Source organism: Falco naumanni, chromosome Z, assembly GCF_017639655.2.
Source record: "Falco naumanni isolate bFalNau1 chromosome Z, bFalNau1.pat, whole genome shotgun sequence".
Taxonomy (NCBI): Eukaryota; Metazoa; Chordata; class Aves; order Falconiformes; family Falconidae; genus Falco; species Falco naumanni.
The window spans coordinates 60,597,830-60,616,751 of NC_054080.1; the positions used below are offsets into that span (position 1 = coordinate 60,597,830).

At 44.1% G+C, this 18,922-nt stretch overlaps 1 protein-coding gene and 1 long non-coding RNA gene across 2 annotated transcripts in view; one reads left to right on the forward strand and one right to left on the reverse strand.

Moving 5' to 3' along the window:
- SCAMP1 (secretory carrier membrane protein 1) overlaps positions 1-18,922 on the forward strand; it is a 49,929-nt gene that overhangs the window by 6,926 nt on the left and 24,081 nt on the right. Inside the window, exon 2 of the mRNA XM_040579599.1 lies at positions 7,010-7,087. Coding sequence (XP_040435533.1) covers positions 7,010-7,087 — 78 coding nt within the window. The remainder of the gene's footprint in view (positions 1-7,009; positions 7,088-18,922) is intronic.
- LOC121081022 lies at positions 9,250-16,492 on the reverse strand. Its single transcript, XR_005825565.1, has 3 exons — positions 16,480-16,492; positions 11,206-11,211; positions 9,250-9,328 (listed from the first exon to the last, which is right to left on the reverse strand). It is a non-coding gene; the product is annotated as an uncharacterized LOC121081022 (long non-coding RNA).

An 18,922-nucleotide genomic window follows, 5' to 3' on the forward strand; every position in this document is an offset into this window, starting at 1 on the left:
TGGTAAAGCAGCTAGGCTGGATAAACTCATTTGTGGGGATCTTGAAGTAAAATTAAAATTGTATGGTGGCAGAGCTGAAGGGTAGTCAGTGACTGGTGAGGGAGGTAGTAGGATTGATACAGTGAATAATTGATAATGTGAAGATACTTCATCTTCTGATAATTTTTATGACAAGGAGAACCGTTTTCTCATGTTGGGGTGCAACTACTCTGAGATCATTCTTAGCCCCTGAGCTTAACATAGTAACTAAGGTTAAAAAAAAAAGATTATTTCTGCAGTCATCTTCAGTAGCTTATTCTTCCCTTGGCTCTATTTAAGGAACTATGTAACTCATAAGGTGTTTTCCATATTTTCTTTTTTCGATTTCATTCAATAAAAATAACTAATCCTCTTCTTTTAAAATTAATTTTTATGTTCATAGTTATTTTATTTCTCTGTAGTCTTTTTTTTTTTTTTTTTTTTTCCCCTAGGACTAGCTTCTAATTATGTGTACTTCTGTCAGTTTAATCATATATTAGGTGCTGTCCTATGAATTTCATATAAATATAAAAAAGAAATAATAATAAAAAAATGCTGTTACTTCTAAGTGCAGCATTTCAGTTTTATGCTTTTTCCAAACAACATGATTATTGCTTTCTTTTGATGTACAATACTTCTGGTACCCAAGTCTTGGAAGATGTTTAGTTGGCTTGCTCACTTGACCTAATTGACAAATCAGTGTTACAAATTTGTTACTATCCTGTTTCCTTAGTGGTTACCTTTGTTCCTCCTGTTCTTTTCCTTGTACAAGTATCTTATACATTTTCCCCTATTCTTCTTTCCAACAATTATTTTTTTGTTCTACATAGGTTATGTGATTTTTATTTGAAATTCTTGTTTTTATTTACTGCTGTGTTGTAAAACCATTATAATCGCTATCCAAATCAGTGTTTAGAATGAGTGTTTATAAACCCTGTTTCTTGACCTCCGCAATAAGATGTTGGTTTTACTTCCCTGCTAGACCTTGGGAGCAAACTGAAAAATACTCCAGTGAATGAAATGTTTGACAAAGCACTGATGTCAGTTTTTTAGTTCCACTTAGGGGGGAAAAAAAAAAAAAGGCAACACAAGTGTGTATTATTAGTTATTTTTTTAGCCTATTTTTTTCCCTCTTTCATTCCATGTTAAAATTATTTGTGCATAGGATAAATGCTTTGGCCTTTTCAGTAGAATGGGTATACCTCTAAAGTGAAAACTTTTTTTTTTGACAACCTGAAGGACAGTTTGGAGGGGATGATTCCTAGTTCACTACTTTCTCTTCACTTAAATCAGAATCACAACTAACAATGTAAACTTAGCTGAGTGTGTTTTTCAGAATATTAGTGGCTTATTTGTGCTGTCAAAGCATGGTGGAACAATGCTGGACCCATTCCCAGTGAACAGTAATACAAAGAATCATGACAGATGTATCTGCTTCTTCAGTCTTTTATTTGCTAATTTCTTCAGTATTAATGAAATATGGTAGCTGATGACTAGTTTTGGTCTCCTAGACAACAGAAGTCTCTCTTCCCCATAATTTGTTTTTCAGAAAGCTGTAAAAACTTGCATAGAATGGATTATTCTGCTCCATTTTAAACGTTCTCACTTGTAATTAGTTGTTTGTACATCCTCTGTGGTAACTGGGTATTCAGTTAATTCTATCTATAGCAGAGTGATGTGAGCATAATTTTCTTAACCTGGCATGGGTGCCTTTGCCAATGTGAGATATAAATGTGTTGTGTTTTCTGGCTTGGTTTTATTTGTTTTTATTTGTTGGTGTTTTTTTTTTTTTTTTGAGAGAGAGACTTCTCTATTCTTGATGTAAATACTGGGATGCTTCTGGTACCTGACTTCTAGTGATGCAACCAGTGTGATGCTTGTCTTTGCTTTCGAAATTGATGTGGGAGAGAGACTACGAGAAGCAGGTAAAATGAAAGATTAGATGGAAACCAGTTAATTAAGTTGTGCTGGTTTCTTAAAACTCCAATCTCCTGAACTAATTCAAGTCTTGAAAGTGTCATCTGAAATGACTGCATGTGACTTAAATGCAGCAATAGCTACAGTAGCTGGCTATGGAAATTGGCCTGTTCATAAATTCTGTTCCATGTTTAGTACCACTAGTTGTTAAATACAAAGATCAGAAACTCAGGGGGCTGAACTGACAGGATTTTGGGTGGGATGAGGCTGGAGAAGGAAGTGTGAATTGGACAGAAGGGAACAGGAGTTGGACAAGTTGGAGCAGCATCTGGGACTGACTGGCTGGGTGGCTGAGGAAAATCACCTTGTGGTGAGTTAGTGCAAGGGTGGTCCAATCAGGGCAGAAGTACTGGTCTACCAGGGCATAGCTTTCTCAGTCTGAGATTGGACTGGGCATTTTATAGTTGCTGCATTCATTGCCTAACATCAGATATTTAAACCCCATCCCAGAAATTCCCAGTCTTCTGTATTTGCAGAGGGTAACCAAATTTTCAAGCATTTAAATCATGCTGCAAGCTGAGCTCTCTGGATAGTTGATGGTTCCAGCTGTGCAGCTGCTTTGTGTTGATGTCTGTATATTATCACCTATTGGAACTTGGTTTTATTGCTTTTTTCAGTTTCTTAATACTAAAACCCCAAAATAAATAAAAAATAATGCATTGTAACTTTCTTGTCTGGGTGGAATATAAAATACAGAAAAATAAGTTATGCCACTTTAGGTTTACTTATTTATGTAGAACATTAAAGTTTTCACTGTTCTTAAGCCCTAGAATATACGTATCATGTTGCATAGAAATTTGATAACATTCATTTAAATGCCACTTTTTCTTTGAGTATGTGATCCTGCACAACATTTATTGTTCATGTTCATTGTTCAGATCCCAATTAATTTCTAAATTCAGTGTTTTATTATTCTGCAGCAGTGAGTGTGAGTACTTTACAGTTTTTATCACTATATTTAAAAGAGTTGGCATTTATTTTTGAAATGAGATGCGGTGAGTAATGTAAATGATTCAAAGTAATTGCTTGTGTTCCTTGGGATGTCGGGTCTAATCTCCTCAGAAATTCTGTAAGTAGTGTGTTGAACTGTTGGTGTTGTTCAATGCACCGTAGGTATTCAGAACAGTTTGAAGTTTAGCAGCCTACACCTGAGCATCCAGACTATGAAGAGCCTGGTTTTTTCAAATGCAAGGACAGCTCTAGCATTAGAGAAGACCGCAGTGAATGAGTATAGGAGAGAGATGAATCTCCAGGATAGTACTTGCTTCCCTCAGCTATGAGGTTTCTCTTCCTGTGATCTCTGGGTTAACTTCTTGACTCTTTCTGCTTGTGGAAGAGATCAGGCCATGAACTTCTAATGAAGTCCAGACTGTGCAATTGAGGTTTTCTGAAAGCAAAAAATGGATGCTACTTGCCCTGACAGGGTTGAATTTGTGTATTTCAATACAACTATAACTCTTATCTAGTAAGTAATTCAACTTTTGTTAAATAGAGCTGATATTGAATGTCCTCCGAGTCATTCAGGATTTTTTCAGAGCTGCTGCTACTTTAGCAAACAATGTCAGTATTTGTCAGAGGCGTAGCAATTGTTAATTCAAAATGAGAGTGGACTTCTGGTAGAGGGCTTCTTGCTTTACTCACTGTGTGTATTTAAGCATACAACTTGTTTCTAGTACTAAGACTTTTGCCATCGTAAGCTTGTTTAGCTCAGCATATGCCTCCTGTTTGACGGTGTTAGAATGTCACAATAGCTGTGTGAAGAGATTTGAGAAACTTTCCCCTCATCATCTCTGAAACCCTCAGAGAAAAAAGGCTTTCTTTCATCAGATATTTGTTATTGTTTGCATATTGTATTTCTAAATGTAGATGGCTCTTCTGAATTTGATTAGACCAGTTTTCCCTGTGTTTTGGGAATCTGCTGGTGTTCAGTGGCTGTCTCATGAATCTGATATTTTAGTTATTCAAATAATTGCATTTATTGTCCTTTCTGGGCACAGTCAGGTGGAGTTATTTGGTTAATAGTGCACCCATCAAACACAGAAGTTTAGTGTTTGAAATGTACTTTTGAAGCAGCTAATTTAACTTGGCGTACTAAGTGTATTTGAGTTCTAATAATGCAGACATACTGTTTCACCAGTCTGGTGTTTGGCTATCACTAGTTTTGTAGGTGTCTTGACTCAAAGCATTTTTATGTGTGAAAGAAGGAGTGATATTGAGAGCATTTCTGGAAGGGCTACCATACTGAAAACATGAACAAAGAATAGAGTATTTTATTCACTGCTAATCCACACTAACATGTAAAAGCTGCAATTAGTGTACTGGGTCTGGCTAGGATGCAGTTAATTTTTTTTCGTTGCAGGTCCCTATGGTGCTGTGGTTCAGATTTGTGATCAAAACAGTGCTAGTATGGCACCAGTGTTTCAGCTGTTACTGAATAGTGCTTCCACAGTATCAAAGCTTCCTCTGTTTCCCTCTGGGTGTAGGCTGGGCATGGGCAAGAGGTTGGTAGGGGACATAGACAGGACAGATGGTCCCAACTGATCAAAGAGATATTCCATATCGTGTAGCATCATAGCTCACAATAACATTGGTGGTGCTGCTAGTGCTGGTGGGGATGTTCTAAGGTATCTGTCTGCTGTGGGAGGTGGTGAGTGATTGCCTTTGAATCACTTGTGGGGTTTTGTTGCCTTTTTTTTTTTTTTTTCCTTTCTACCATTCCTCCCGGCTTATTAAGCTCTTTTTATGTTTTCTCAACACCCAGAAGTTTACTTGCATTTGCTTTACTGATTCTTTCCCCTATCCCACTGTATCCCATTGGGGAGGGCAGTGAGGAAGCAACTAAGCAGGGGCTTAGCTGCTGGCTAGAGTTGACCCACCACAGTAAGTTAAAAATTTTCAGCTGTATACAACTTTCTACCATCCTGTATATTGAATTATGAAATTACCTTATTTGTATTAACTTTGGTTTAAGTTAATCTTTTTTCATCTTTTACTGACCATCCTAGCCAACTAATGTGTAATTCAAATGTCAGATTTCTTCCCCATTTTTTAATTCTCTTTTTATTCAGTTTCAAATTATTCATAGTTGAATTTTGACAACAAATGTTCTCCCCCTGCACATTTTCCTTTGTTCATCTGCACAGTGTTTTGTGCAGTCATTTAATGAAAGAACCTGTTACAATTAAGTCTATCAGTTTATGCAAGGCCTGATGAGATTTTAGTTTGAACAGTGCATTCAGGTCTAGCATGGTGACTAAAAAAAATATGGCAGACTTGTGGGGGAGACTGTCACCAGAGTGGGTTCATTGAAATCACTAGTCATGGTGTAAGTCAAAAGTAGGACAGTTAATTTTGAATTGCGTGTAACATTGTTTTGTATACCTTTAAAGAAAGGCTAATTCTTGTTCAGTCACTGTTAAAATACTGGTTTGTAGCTAAATGCATTCTTTAGCCAAAAGTGGTAGCATTTTATGTGACCAAAAGGGTAGTTTTTATGTATGGTTATGCACATGTATTTGATTAAAATATGCAACATACAACTTTTTAATTTTTGAAGCAATTATTTTGTCTTAAAATTTTTGTAGTAAAAACTTTAAAATTGCCTGATATTAATAGATTTCTGACTATAGCTAGTGAAAAAACCAGACTTGTTTTCATTTGCTGTACCCTACAGGATTTTCGAGTTGATAGATATTCTGCCCTGTTTATTGTTGCGTTTTTTTTCCCTAGGTGTAAGTAAGTTGACTGCAGCCATTAAGCAAATACTGTTCCTGCATCTGTAGACTGCTGTCAGGACTAAGCTAGTGCTGTAATAGATGCTGATTCTAAGAATCTGAATTTTATTCTTCAGTAGCTTAATAGCTTGTGTATTTACTGAAGTGTAGCTTAAATCACTTAGTATAGTTTTTAAAAAGTAGACAAATATTTCATGTAGAGTTTTAAATGTAGCTTTCTTTAAAGGAAATATGAATGTAGAAGTATATAAATGTAAATACTTGTCTTCTTCCCGGTCTTTATCAACTCCAGTTTGTTTTCTATTGTTGAACTAGACTGTTGAAATATAATATGTACATCTATACATATCAGTTGAAAATAAGGAAATAGTATATTTACAGCTATTTTGTATATTTAATGTACCTGTAAAATACGCTTGTTTTATGCATTTACATAAATAGAAATGTAACTAACCATATTAAATAAATTGATTTATTGATTTTCAAGAAAACCTTCCTTTCATGCATTTTTATGTTCTGAAGATGCAAAAACCTTAAATTGAGGCACAGAAACGATGTAATGGAACCAAGCATCACATGAAATAACTACAATTTTTCTTTATCCAGAGTTGGTGTGGTCTGTGGTAGTGGGCACATGTGCTTTTCTGCAGAACCAAGCCTGCCTGTCTCTAGCACGGATAAATGTTTCATTTGTGAAAATGCTTTCTCAAGCTAAACCTCAAGCCGTCTTTCTCACTGAATAGTTCATTGGAGGAAAAAAATTATACTTATTTCCTAATTCTATCAGTTCAGGTAGAAGCTGAACCAGAGGTACTTTTGGCATTTTGGGACACTTGTTTCCTCAGCTATGTTTTTCTGAAATGCTTTTCCTATTCCTGGGGTTGTTGAAGGTACTTGTGGTTAGGGACAACCAAGAGTTATGTAAAGCTCTTTTCTTCTGTTGTGCTTTTTGTGTGTAGAATTGTGGAGTCCAGTGGTCAACATAGCAGGGTGCAGTTTTCTTCCCTTCTCTGTTGAGAGCTTTTTTCCTTATAAATCAAATGGGTGACAGATGGAGTTTCTTTTAGGCTCTGTTAATCTAGGTTTATAAGAAGCTCAGAATGGAATGATGTCATTTTGGAGACAAGAGAGAGGCGGATGTTTACAGGCTTTTTTAGTGAAAAAAAACCCCTATTATAAGGTTGAAACAAAAGCTGAGTTTTATATGAGACAATTATATCAGTGTTGACTTGTTGCTTTTTTAATTGTGCATAGACTTACAAAACTATTTTCTTTTCTAGGATCCTTCTGTTACCCAAGTGACAAGAAATGTTCCTCCAGGGCTAGATGAGTACAATCCTTTCTCTGATTCAAGAACAGTAAGCACATTTTTTTCTTAATTATGCTGTTAATCTTTTTAGGTAAGATTTGTGAGGTACAGTTTTCAGAGTTCGAGGCTGATGTAAAACATGTGACAGGCTAAGCAGACATAATGGAAGCTGTGTAATGATAGTCTTGTAAAGTGTTTGGAGGGTTCATTGGGTAGGCTGACTTAAGTGAGCTTTCACCTGTTAAAGAAGTGTGGCTCTCCGAAAGGCAGCCAAAACAGATTTCAGTATTTCACCTGTTCAGTAAGACTTTTGATAGTCTGTCTTCATGTTTTTCTGAGTTCAGCTTGCTTTGCTTGAGTGTGGCACGTTTCCCCAGTGTCTTACTTTCGATTTCCATTTCACTTAATGAAAATCTTGTTCAGAATAAGAAAAACATTGCATTTAAGTAACAGTCCACAGGCTATGAGTAGTTTGCTGTAGTAAAAAGGAATCATTTACGTCCAAGAAACACTGTTGTTCTTTGCCTCTAATTTGTATAGGGGGGAAATACAAGGAATGGGGTGGTAAATTCAAACTGTAATAGCATTTTTCACTGGTTACTTTTGATAGTGAAGATCTTGTGCAAGATTAGCAAAATGTATGGATGATTGCTGTTCGTAAGTATAATTTACAAGCATTCAAATACTGTATTTTTAAAATGTACTCTTATTTCTTGTGGCAAATCTGGTAGTGTTGATAGGCAGTGTTAGTATTAGAGTGTTTGCAATGCGACAGCAAGGTTTCATACAGTGCTAAAATGCTAGACTGGAAGGAGCTTGTTTCGGAGTATGCCGAATATTCTGTTTAATGCAGAGTATTTACAACTAGCAATAATATTAAGTAAGTCTCAACATTTTTTTTCTCCTAACTCACAATATCACTAATTATGTTTGATTTATCTTTCTGAAGCTTGTAGAGTTTCAAAATTGATTTGTATGGATGATACGTTCTGAAGACATTAAGTGTTGTTTAAAAAGAAAATATAATCTAGAGCTACTCTGACTTTTTATTACTTTTGTACTTATTTTAATATGCAGCTCTGTAGGAAAAGGAAAGACTGGATGAACAGAGGTAGAATCAGAATCTGTGAATTTTAGATTTGAAGGATTACAATGTCTGCCAGGGTAGGGATAGAAGTTACTCTGCATTTTGTGTACTGCCCAGAGCAAAAACATCTGAATAGTTTCTGGGGGGTTTGATTTGCTGCTGTTCCTTTATTGGGAACCTGAGTTATCTTGAGCAGTTTTGTGCAGATAATACCACTTCTAACATTTGAAAACTGTAATAGCGCGAGTAGAGCGGAAAGCATACAAGCTTCTTTGGTGGTAGCAGAATACTTCCTGGAGATTCTGTGCTCTTTAGTTTGAGAATTGGCGCTCTGTAAGACTTAAAATAATCACAGAATCATGGAATGATCAGGGTTGGAATGGACTTCTGGAGATAATCTAGTCCAAACCTCTGCTAAAGCAGGTTCACCTAAAGTAGGTTGCACAGCATCGTGTCCAGGCAGATCTTGAATAACTCCAGAGAAAAATAATCCCCAGTCTTTCTGGGTAGCCTGCTCCAGTGCTCTGTCTCCCCCAAAAGTAAAGAAGTTCTTCCTCATGTTCAGGTGGAGCTTCCTGTGTTGCAGTTTGTGCCCCTTGTCCTGTTGCTGGGAGCTACTGAAAAGAGCCTGGCCCCATCCTCTTGACACTCGCCCTTAGGATATTTGTAGACATCGATAAGATCCCCTCTCAGTCTTCTCTGCTCCAGGCTAAACAGGCCCAGGTCCCCCAGCCTTTCCTCATCAGGGGAGGTGCTCCAGCCCCCTCAGCATCTTTGTAGCCCTCTGCTGGACCCTCTCCAGTAGCTCCCCATCTCTCTTGAACTGGGGAGCCCAGAACTGGACACAGCACTCCAGATGTGGCCTCACCTTGGCAAAGTATAGAGGGGGAGTATAAACTCCCTCGACCTGCTGGCCACGGTCCTCCTGGTGTACCCCAGGATCTTACTGGCCTTCTTGGCCACCAGGGCACACTGCTGGCTCATGGGCAGCACTCCCAGATCCTTCTCTGCAGAGCTGCCTTCCAGTGGGTCAACCCCCAGCCTGTGCTAGTGGTGCGTGGGGTTGTTCTTCTGGTACAGGACCTTTGTTGAACTTCATTAGGGTCCTCTCTGCCCAACTCTGTAGCCTGTCTGGGCCTCGCTGAATGGCAGTGCAGCCTTCTGGGGTATCAGCCACTGCCACCAGTTCTGTATCATCAGCAACTTGTCCCTTCATCTGGGTCACTGATGATCAAGTTGAACAGGACTGGTCCCAGTACTGACCCCTGGGGCACACCGCTGGCTGCAGGCCTCCAGCCAGACTCTGTGCTGCTGGTCACAACCCCCTGGGCTCTGCCATCCATCCAGTTCTCAATCCGCCTCGCTGTCCGCTCATCTAACCCACACTGCCTGAGGTTACCTATGAGGATGTTACGGGAGACGGTGTCAGAAGCCTTGCTGAGGTCAAGGTGGACAGCGTTCACGCTTGCCCTTCATCTGGCCAGCCAGTCATTCCATGATGGGAAGCCATTAGGTTGGTCAGACGTGATTTCTCTGCGGTGAATCCATGTTGACTCTTCCTGATGACCTTCTTTTCCTCCACATGCTTTGAGATGACCTCCAGGATGAGCATCACCTTTCCAGGGATGGGGGTGAGGCTGACTGGCCTGTAGTTTCTTGGGTCCTCCGTCTTGCCTTTCTTGAAGACTGGAGTGGCATTGCTTTCCCCCAGTCCTCCAGCAGCTCTCCGTGACCTTTCAAAGATGATGGAGAGCAGCCTGGCATTTACAGCTGCCAGCTCCCTCAGTGCTCAGGGGTGCATCCCATGGGGGCCCATGGATCTGTGGGTGTCAGGTTTGCTTAAGTGATCTCTAGCATTGAGCAAGGGAGAGTCTTCTGTTTTCCAGACCTCCTCTCTTGCCTCCAGGGTCTGGGAAACTGGAGGGCCGGCCTTGGCAGTGAAGCCTGAAGCAAAGACAACATGCAGTAACCGCCTTCTGTGTGTCCTTTGTCACCAGGGAACCCACCTCATTCAGCAGCGGGCACACGTTTCCCTAGTCATCCTTTTCCTGCAGATGTACTTGAAGAAGCCCTTCTCATGTCCTTGCCTTCCCTTGCCCGATTTAGTTCCAAATGGACCTTAGCCTTCCTCGCTGCCTCCGTGCATGTTCCGACAGCATTCCTATGTGGCCTGTGCCTTTTTCCACATGCTGTAAACGACCTTCTTCTGTTTGAGTTTTGCCAGAAGCTCCTTGCTCTTCCATGCAGGCCTCCTGTCCCCTTTGCGCAGTTTCCTACTCATGGGGTTGTACGTGTCTTGAGCTTGGAGTAAGTGATGCTGGAGTATTAGCCAGCTGTCTTGGACCCCCCTACTTCTAGAGGCCTAACCCAAGGGCATCCTCCAAGTAGGTCCTTGAAGAGGCCGAAGTTGGCTGTCCTGAAGTCCAGGGTTGCAGTCGTACTTGTTGCCCTGCATCCTCTGTGCAGGACCCTGAACTCCACCATCTTGTGGTCACTGCATCCAAGGCTGCCCCCAGCCTTCACATCTCCAACCAGTCCTTCTTTGTTTGGTAGTGCAAGGTCCAGCAGCACACTTTGCCTCGTTGGCTCCTCCACCACCTGGGTCACAAAGTTACCATCAGTGATTTGTAGGAACCTTCTGAACTGTGTGTGCCTAGCTGTGTTGTCTTTCCAGCAGAGTCTGGAAAGATGGCAGTTGACTGGAAGCTGGCATATGTCCCAATTTTCAAGAAGGATAAGAAGGAAGACCCTGGTAATTACAGACTTGTCAGTCTCGCTTCAGTGCCTGATGAAATTATGGAGAAGGTTATTCTGAGAATTACTGAAAAACACTTGAGAGACAATGCAGTCATTGGTCAGAGCCAGCACAGCTTCATGAGGGGAAAGTCCTGCCTCACTAACTTAAATTTCCTTTCATGACAAGGTCACCCTTGTCATGCCAAAAGTGAGTAAGGGATTCTGGGGTCTGGGCTGGGGTATATGGCAAGCTGAGAGTCTGTGCTGGTGTTTGAGGAAGCCACGAGTGTGGAGGTTGCTTGTGATGTGAATGTATGAGTGCATGAATCTTAAGTGAATGTCACACTGGGCTGAATGACAAACAGGAGGAACCCTATTACCAGGTAAGAGAACCCCAGAGCCAGGCATGTAGATCAGAACAGGCTGGGGGTTCACTGCTCGTATCAGAGGAATCTGCAACTGGTGGTGTGCTTGTAAATCTGGAGTGAGGCATGTGCTTTCTGTAGTGAACTTAGTGCTGATCAGCTGGAGAGGAGGAATGGAATATGACTGTGTACCTGCATTGTGTGTAGTTCTGACAGTGTTATGTGGGGATGTTGTCAAAGGCAGTGCCCTGCCTGTGGCAGCTTATATAGCTAGTATATATCCTGGTATATGAAGGGATGCATGTATTTATGTGCATCTGTGGGATATGCACTCAGCTTGCTAGTAGCTGAACCTGGAAACAGGAAAGCTGTATCCCATCAGCCTGGATCAGAGGGCCTCAGGGTACACTAGGCTAGGCTCCAGCAGTCGGAAAGCAGAGTCCCCAGGTCTCAGAATCTGCTGGAAGTGGTAGTCTTTGTAACACACCTTAACAGCTTTTGTCCCCCAGCCCCTTCTGACATTCTTAGGATTCCAGGATGCACAGGCCCTGCTACAAATCACTGATGGAGTCTCACTTCTTCCAGAAGGCATAGGCCCTTACCTAGACACTGCTTCTTTTACACAATCATCATTACGTGCACAGTAGACAGCAAGTGTAACACCATATAGATGGCCAGCTAGCATATAATGGAACCTAAACAATTTAGAAATCTCAATCAGAAGTATCTTTTACATAAGGTACATAATTAGTACCTTATATTAATGTCATATATCATATATGCTGTTGGCTAACACCTTTGATCATGTAGCTCGAGTGAGCTTTCTGCTTGGTTCCTTTATTCATAAGCGTATATGCATGTTCCAGTCATTACCAGCACTGCAAACTGTTTGGACAAAGTGTCATTTCAAGGATAAGTGTTTTGAATTCATTGTTAAAATATTTTCTAGTCTGACAGTCCATCTTTATACGCTAGTACAGGTAATATTACTATTACTTTTTACAGTATCATGGGAGGGCTGCTGGAGTGCTTCTGGAATGCTTGCTGGAGATTGTAAACAGTCTTGTCAGTCTAACAAGCAGCTGCTTATCAGTTATGCTTTCAAGGTTATTATTACTTTAGTCACAGAGCTACAATAATCATGCTTTTTTTTTTTTTTTTTTCTTTTGTAGCATCGGCCTGGTCTGCAGTGCATAATGTATAGGAAAGTTTGTTCAGTAGCTTTTTGATACTCCAGTGTAGGTTTTGTGTGGATCACATCAGGGTCACCAAATGCAGTGAAGCAAGTCGAGGCGGACTGAAAAAACACTATGTCTGCGTGGCAGGGTTCGGACAAAATAGCCTTTATTGTTTATACAGATTATTCATATATCTTAGACAGTACATGTGTCAGACCCTTTTAGGTTTTTGTGTTCTTCTTCTTGCTTGCTGTTTGCTGTTGCTGTAGGTGCCCGTATGCTGCAGTTCTAAGTTCTGGTTCTTCTCATCCTGTTAAATACCTGACAATTTGTGGCTGTCTTAAAGGTACATGACTAAGTCTTTGAACTCAACTGACTTGTCTGCAGACCTGCTGCAGACCCCAACAGTTCCCCCTTTTTGTTTTTGAACAGCTAGTACCAGGTTTGCCATGTTCTGTGGGGCCCTTGCAAACATGAGGGCAACCAAGGCAATAGCAAACAAGCAATAATGCCAATTGAGTGAATGGATGCCAAAAAGGCCGATATTTTCTCAGTTTTTGGTAACATGTTGCTGCAATGGGGCACCTAAAATCCATGCAGCACATACCATCAAAATCCTCACAGCCATGTTCTTGAGCCAACAACAAAAAGCCAATAGTTGTTCTATTTTGTATGTAATAATGGCAAATTTGACTCACATTCTTAACTGCCTAACAAGCAAGGTGATTTAACTCTTCAGTGCTTTCCCTGCTGTTACTACAGATAAGAGAAGAACTGCTGCAATACATTCCCATCAGTTCCATAAATCAACTACATCATTACATGCTTCATCCAAAGTTATATGGCGTTTAAGAGCATTATGCTTATCAGCATGGTCACGTGTTGATTTATGTTGGTGCCGTGGTCCCTTCATAGCCTCCTACTACATTAGCATCTACATAAAGACAACTATAGACATTCAAAGTGCAAACATTATTGACTTCTTTTGGATTAACAATATACAGAGGTAATCAATTATCCCAAATATCAAGGCTTTCAGTAAGATTCTTCATTCCCCACATACCTTCACTTTTTTGCAACAATATCTGCAAGTCAGTTTCGAGGAAGGGCACACCAAACACAGACTGGTTCAGTAAGGAGGCCACACATCAGTTGTTGGGTTGACTGGCGGCAGCAGTGCTCCCATGGTCTGGCACGCTAAACTCAGGCTGCACACAGTGAGCAGGCATCCATCGTGGGCCTTCATCTGTAGAAACACAAGCATAACCTCTCCCCCAAGTTAACAATTCATGCGGTCCCGACCAATGCTCGGTACGGGGGTCTTTCACACGTACTAGGACATCTTTGTGCTTTTGCTGCTTGTCACCAATTGACACAAAATGTCGTATGATGGGAGGCACCACATGGTTGACAGAGATTTTCAGAAAGTTCAAAGCATAACATGCTTTCTCTAATCATGTCTCTGGGGTCATTCCCTTCATTCCCCCATTCCCCCCCCCCCCCCCCCCCCCCCCCCCCCCCTTTTCTTTTTTTAATAGCAAAATACATTTCAACCGCTGTAATACAGTAGATTATAACCAGCTTTTCTGCGTGACAGAACACAGTCACCCTGTACTGTGAAACAGTTTTTTGGAAGTCCTGTACTACTTTCCAAACAAATGGTGTGTGAACATGAGGATTACCAGCAGCCGCATCTCCCCTTACAATAGCATATGCATGCGGTGCATCGGTGGGAGGAGCAGGAAGATCGAGGAGCAGTCCGCCTATCTGTTCTACTAAATCTCAGTTCCCGTCTCTTCATGCCCCATCTCTTACAGCCTGCCAAAATCACCGAGGGTTGTGCGTCATTACTGTACCACTGGAAACTGGATTTTTACCACTTCAACTTCTTCATTGCCTGTGACTGATAACGTTGTAGCGGGACCCCAATCCAGGTTTTCGCCATTTCCGTCCTGTGCGGGCAGGGCCGGAGCCGAGGGAGGAAGGAGTGTGGGCTGCCACAAATGTTGAGGGGAGTCAGGGGGCTGGGATCGGTCCGCCGAGGTTTCTGCTTGTTGGAATCGGTATTGAGTATAAGTCGATGCAGTTGGAGAGATTTAGGGGATTCGGGGCATTGGGGAGTGATGTCTGGTAAGGGACACAGACTCTTCCCCTCTCCCACCCCGTCATCCTCTTGTCTGTATTCTGGAGGGGGATACAGGGGAGGTTTGAATGATACACCCTGATTCTCATTTTGCTGACTTGACAAGCCCCCATTTGTGTCTTGCGGATTTTTGAAGCCCCCTGCAACATGTCTAAGCAGTCCCCATGTAAGCAAAAGCCCTGATGCCTCTTTCTCCCCTTTCTCTAGAGCTTCTGACAGTGTTGATCCTAAATCGTCCCAGGTCGACACACTAAGAGCAGTCACAGGGAACACTTCCATTCCACGTGTTTTGGCCCACAATAATGTATTTTTTAACCGGAGCCCATGTAAAGTAGTTCCATGCTTCTCTGATACTAACTTCCACATTGATAGCGCTATGGTATCTTTAGATGGCTTACTCCCCATGCTGTCCCTGGTGGCTCACCTTACCGGTGTCACGTTCTCCCGGGATCTCGCAGCCGCTCGCTGCGCTACTCCGCTTCACCAGGCTCTGCCTCCCCAGCAACCCGCTGGTCACAGTTTCAGGATCGCTCCTGACACCCCTCACCGGGGTCACATCGGCACAGTCTCAGGGTCTCTTTGATACCCTTTACTGGGATCATATAGGCACGGCGGGGTCACCAAATGTGGTGATGCAAGTCATGGTGGACTGAAAAAACACTATGTCTGCGTGGCTGGGTTCGGACAAAATGGCCTTTATTGTTTATACAAACTATTTGTATATCTTAGACAGTGCAGGTGTCAGACCCTGACAGGTTTTTGTCCTTCTTCTGGCTTGCTATTTGCTGTTGCTGTAGGTGCCCGTATGCTGCGGTTCTAAGTTCTGGTTCTTCACACCCTGTTTACATACCTGACAATTTGTGGCTGTCTTAAAGGTACACAACTAAGTCTTTGAACTCAACTGACTTGTCTGCAGACACCAACAGTTTTGCATCTTATGTTTGAAGCAGAAGATTGTAAGATGGTTGTCTAGTTTTTGTAGGAGTTCTCATATAAGGCTTTTTCCATATCACAAAAAGCCCCAATGTAAGGAACAGCAATATTAATTATCTTTAACTGGCTTCACAGAATCATAGAATCATGTAAGTTGAAGAGACCCTTAGGATCATAAGTTCAACCCTTTACTTAGCACTGCCAAGTCTGCCACTAAACCATGCCCCTAAGCACCATTTCAACACCAGGGATGGTGACCCAACCACTTCCCTGGGCAGCCTGTTCCAATGCTTGACATACTTTCAGTGAAGATTTTTTTTCTTAATATCCAATCTAAACCACCTCCCCTGCTGCAACTTGAGCCTTTTTCCTCTTGTCCTGTTGCTTGTTACTTGAGCGAAGACATCAACACCCACCTTGCTACAACCACCTTTCATGTAGTTATAGTGATAAGGTGTCCCCTGACCCTCCTTTTCTGCAGATTAAACACCCTGGTACCCTTAGCTACTCCTTGTAAGACTTAGGCTCTAGACCCTTCCCCAGCCCCTTGCCCTTCCCTGGACACGCTGCAGCCCCTCTACGTCCCTCCTGCAGTGAGGGGCCCAAACCTGAACACAGGGTTCGAGGTGCAGCCTCACCAGTGCCCAGTGCAGGGGGACAGTCCCTTCCCTTGCCCTGCTGGCCACACTGCTTCTGACACCAGCCAGGGTGCTGCTGGCCTCCTTGGCCACCTGGGCACCCTGCTGGCTCATGCCCAGCCGGCTGCCGACCAGCACCCCCAGGCCCTTTCCCACCAGGCCCTTTCCAGCCGCTCTGCCCCAGCCTGTAGCGCTGTGTGGGGCTGGTGTGACCCAGCTGCAGGACCCGGCACGGAGCCTTCTTGAACCTCATCCAGCTGGCCTCGGTCCATCGGTCCGGCATGTCCAGATCCCTCTGCAGAGCCTTCTGCCCTCAAATAGATCAACACTCCCCCCAACTTGGTGTCATCTGCAAACTTACTGAGGGTGCACTCAATCCCCTCATCCAGAGCGCCGATAAAGATACTGAACAGAGCTGGCCCCAGTACTGAGCCCTGGGGAACACCACTGGTGACCGGCCGCCAGCTGGGTGTAACTGCATTCCCCACCAATCTTTGGGCTTGGCCATCCAGCCAGCTTTTTACCCTGCGCAGAGTACATCCATCCAGGCCACGAGCAGCCAGTTTCCCCAGGAGAATGCTGTGGGAGATGATGTCAAAGGCTTTACTATGGTCCAGGCAGACAACATCCACAGCCTTTGCCTCATCCACTGGGTGGTTCATGTTGTTGTAGAAGGAAATCAGGTTGGCCAAAGAGGACCTGACTTTCATAAACCTGTGCTGGCTGGGCCTGATCCCCCGGCTGTCCTGCACATGCCACAAGATGGCACTCAGGGTGATCTGCTCCGTAACCTTCCCTGGCACTGAGGCCAGGCTGACAGGGCTGTAGTTTCCCAGATCTTCCTGCCCTTCTTGTAGATGGGTATCACACTGGCTGGGGCCACTTAAGTTTGCCAGGACTGTTGGTAAATGATGGAGAGCGGCTTGGCGAGCTCCTCTGCCAGCTCCCTCAGTACCCTGGGGTGGGTCCCATCTGGCCCCATAGACTTGTGGATGTGTAAGTGGAGCATCAGGTCACTAACTTTCCTCCTGGACCGTGGGGACTTCGTTCTGCTCCTCCTCATCCCTGTCTTCCAGCTCAGGGGGCTGGGTACCCTGAGGGCAGCTGGTCTTGCTGTTAAAGGCTGAGGCAAAGGCAGCATGAAGCACCTCAGCCTTTTCCCCACACAGCAGTGTTACCCCCAACATCCAATAAAGGGTGGAGATTATCCTGGGCCCTCCTTTTGTTTCTGATGTATCTGTAAAAATGGTTTTTGCTATCTTTTACAGCAGTGGACAGCCTAAGTTCTAGCTGGGCTTTCATGTCTCTAATCTTCGCCCTACATAACCTCACGACATCCTTATAGTCCTGCAGAGTTGCCTGTTGCTTCTTCCAGAGGTGCTAAATCCCCCCCGAGTTCCAGCCAAAGCTCTGTTCAGCCAGGCTGGTCTTCTCCCCCACCAGCTTGTCTTTCAGCACACGGGAACAGCCTGCTCCTGCACCTTTAAGAGTTCTTTCCTGAAGAACGCCCAGCCTTCCTGGACCCCTTGGCCCTTCAGAACAATCCTCCAAGGGACTCTGTCAACCAGGCTCTCAAAGAGGCAAAACTGGGCCCTCTGGAAGTCCAGTGTAGCCATTCTGCTGACCCCCCATCCTGACTTCTCTGAGAACTGAAAACTCTATCCATGCTCGCTAAGCCCAAGATGTCCTGTAACCACATCCCCCACCAGCGCTTCCCTGTGTGCAAACAGCAGGCCCAGCGGGGCATCTCCCCTGGCTGGCTCACTGACAGCTGTGTCAGGCATCTGCCGCACACTCAGGAACCTCCTGGACTGTGTCCTGTCCGCTGTGCTGTATTTCCAGCAGTGGTAGGTTTAAGTCCCCCACGAGGACAGGGGCTAGTGATATTGAGACTTCTCCCAGTTGCTCGTAGAACGTTTCATCTGCCTCTTCGTCCTGGTTGGGTGGTCTGTAATAGACTCCCACCATGATGTCCACCTTGTTGGCCCTCCGCCTGGTCCTTACCCACAAACACTGAACCCTACTGTCCCATCATTCAGCTCCAGGCAGTGGAAACACTCCCTGACATACGGAGCTACCCCACCGCCTCTCCTTCTTTGCTTGTCCCTTCTGAAGAGTTTATAGCAGGGGTCCTCAAACTTTTAAACCAGGGGGCCGGCGCGCGGATGCAGTGGCAGGCAGTCATCTGCGGCTGCTTGGTTCCCTCCCTCAACTCCTGGGGGGGGGCGGGGGGCAGAGTGGGGGCTGTCTGTAAATACCAGGGGCTGGATTGAGGACCCTGGTGGGCCGTATCCGGCCCACAGGCCATAGTTTGAGGACCCCTGGTTTATAGCCATCCCTTGCAGCACTCCAGTTTCCCCCCATGTTTCCGTGATGGCGACTATGTCATGGTCTTCCAGCTGCACGATGGCTTCCAGCTCCTCCTGTTTGTTGCCCGTGCTTCGGGCACTGGCATAGATGCACTTCAGCTGTGCCATCGATCTCACCTCCAGGCCTGGCATCCCCCCCGCGGGCTCATCTCTGATGAGCTCGGGTTTATTCCTTTCCCGCTTTCAGTCGGGTTTAAAGCCGTCTCGACGAGCCCTGATAACTCCTGACCAGGGATCCTTTTCCCCCTCTGAGGCAGGTGAACCCCAGCTGTGGCCAGCAGGCCTGCTGCCGTGTGAACTGACCCACGTCAACCCCCCCGAGATCTGGCCATTGACACCAGGCCCAGAGGCAGCGCTGATCTGTGGGACCTTGCGGTGACACAGCCCCTCGCTCCCCGCGGCCGGCAGGACAGAAGGAAGCACCACCTGCGCTCC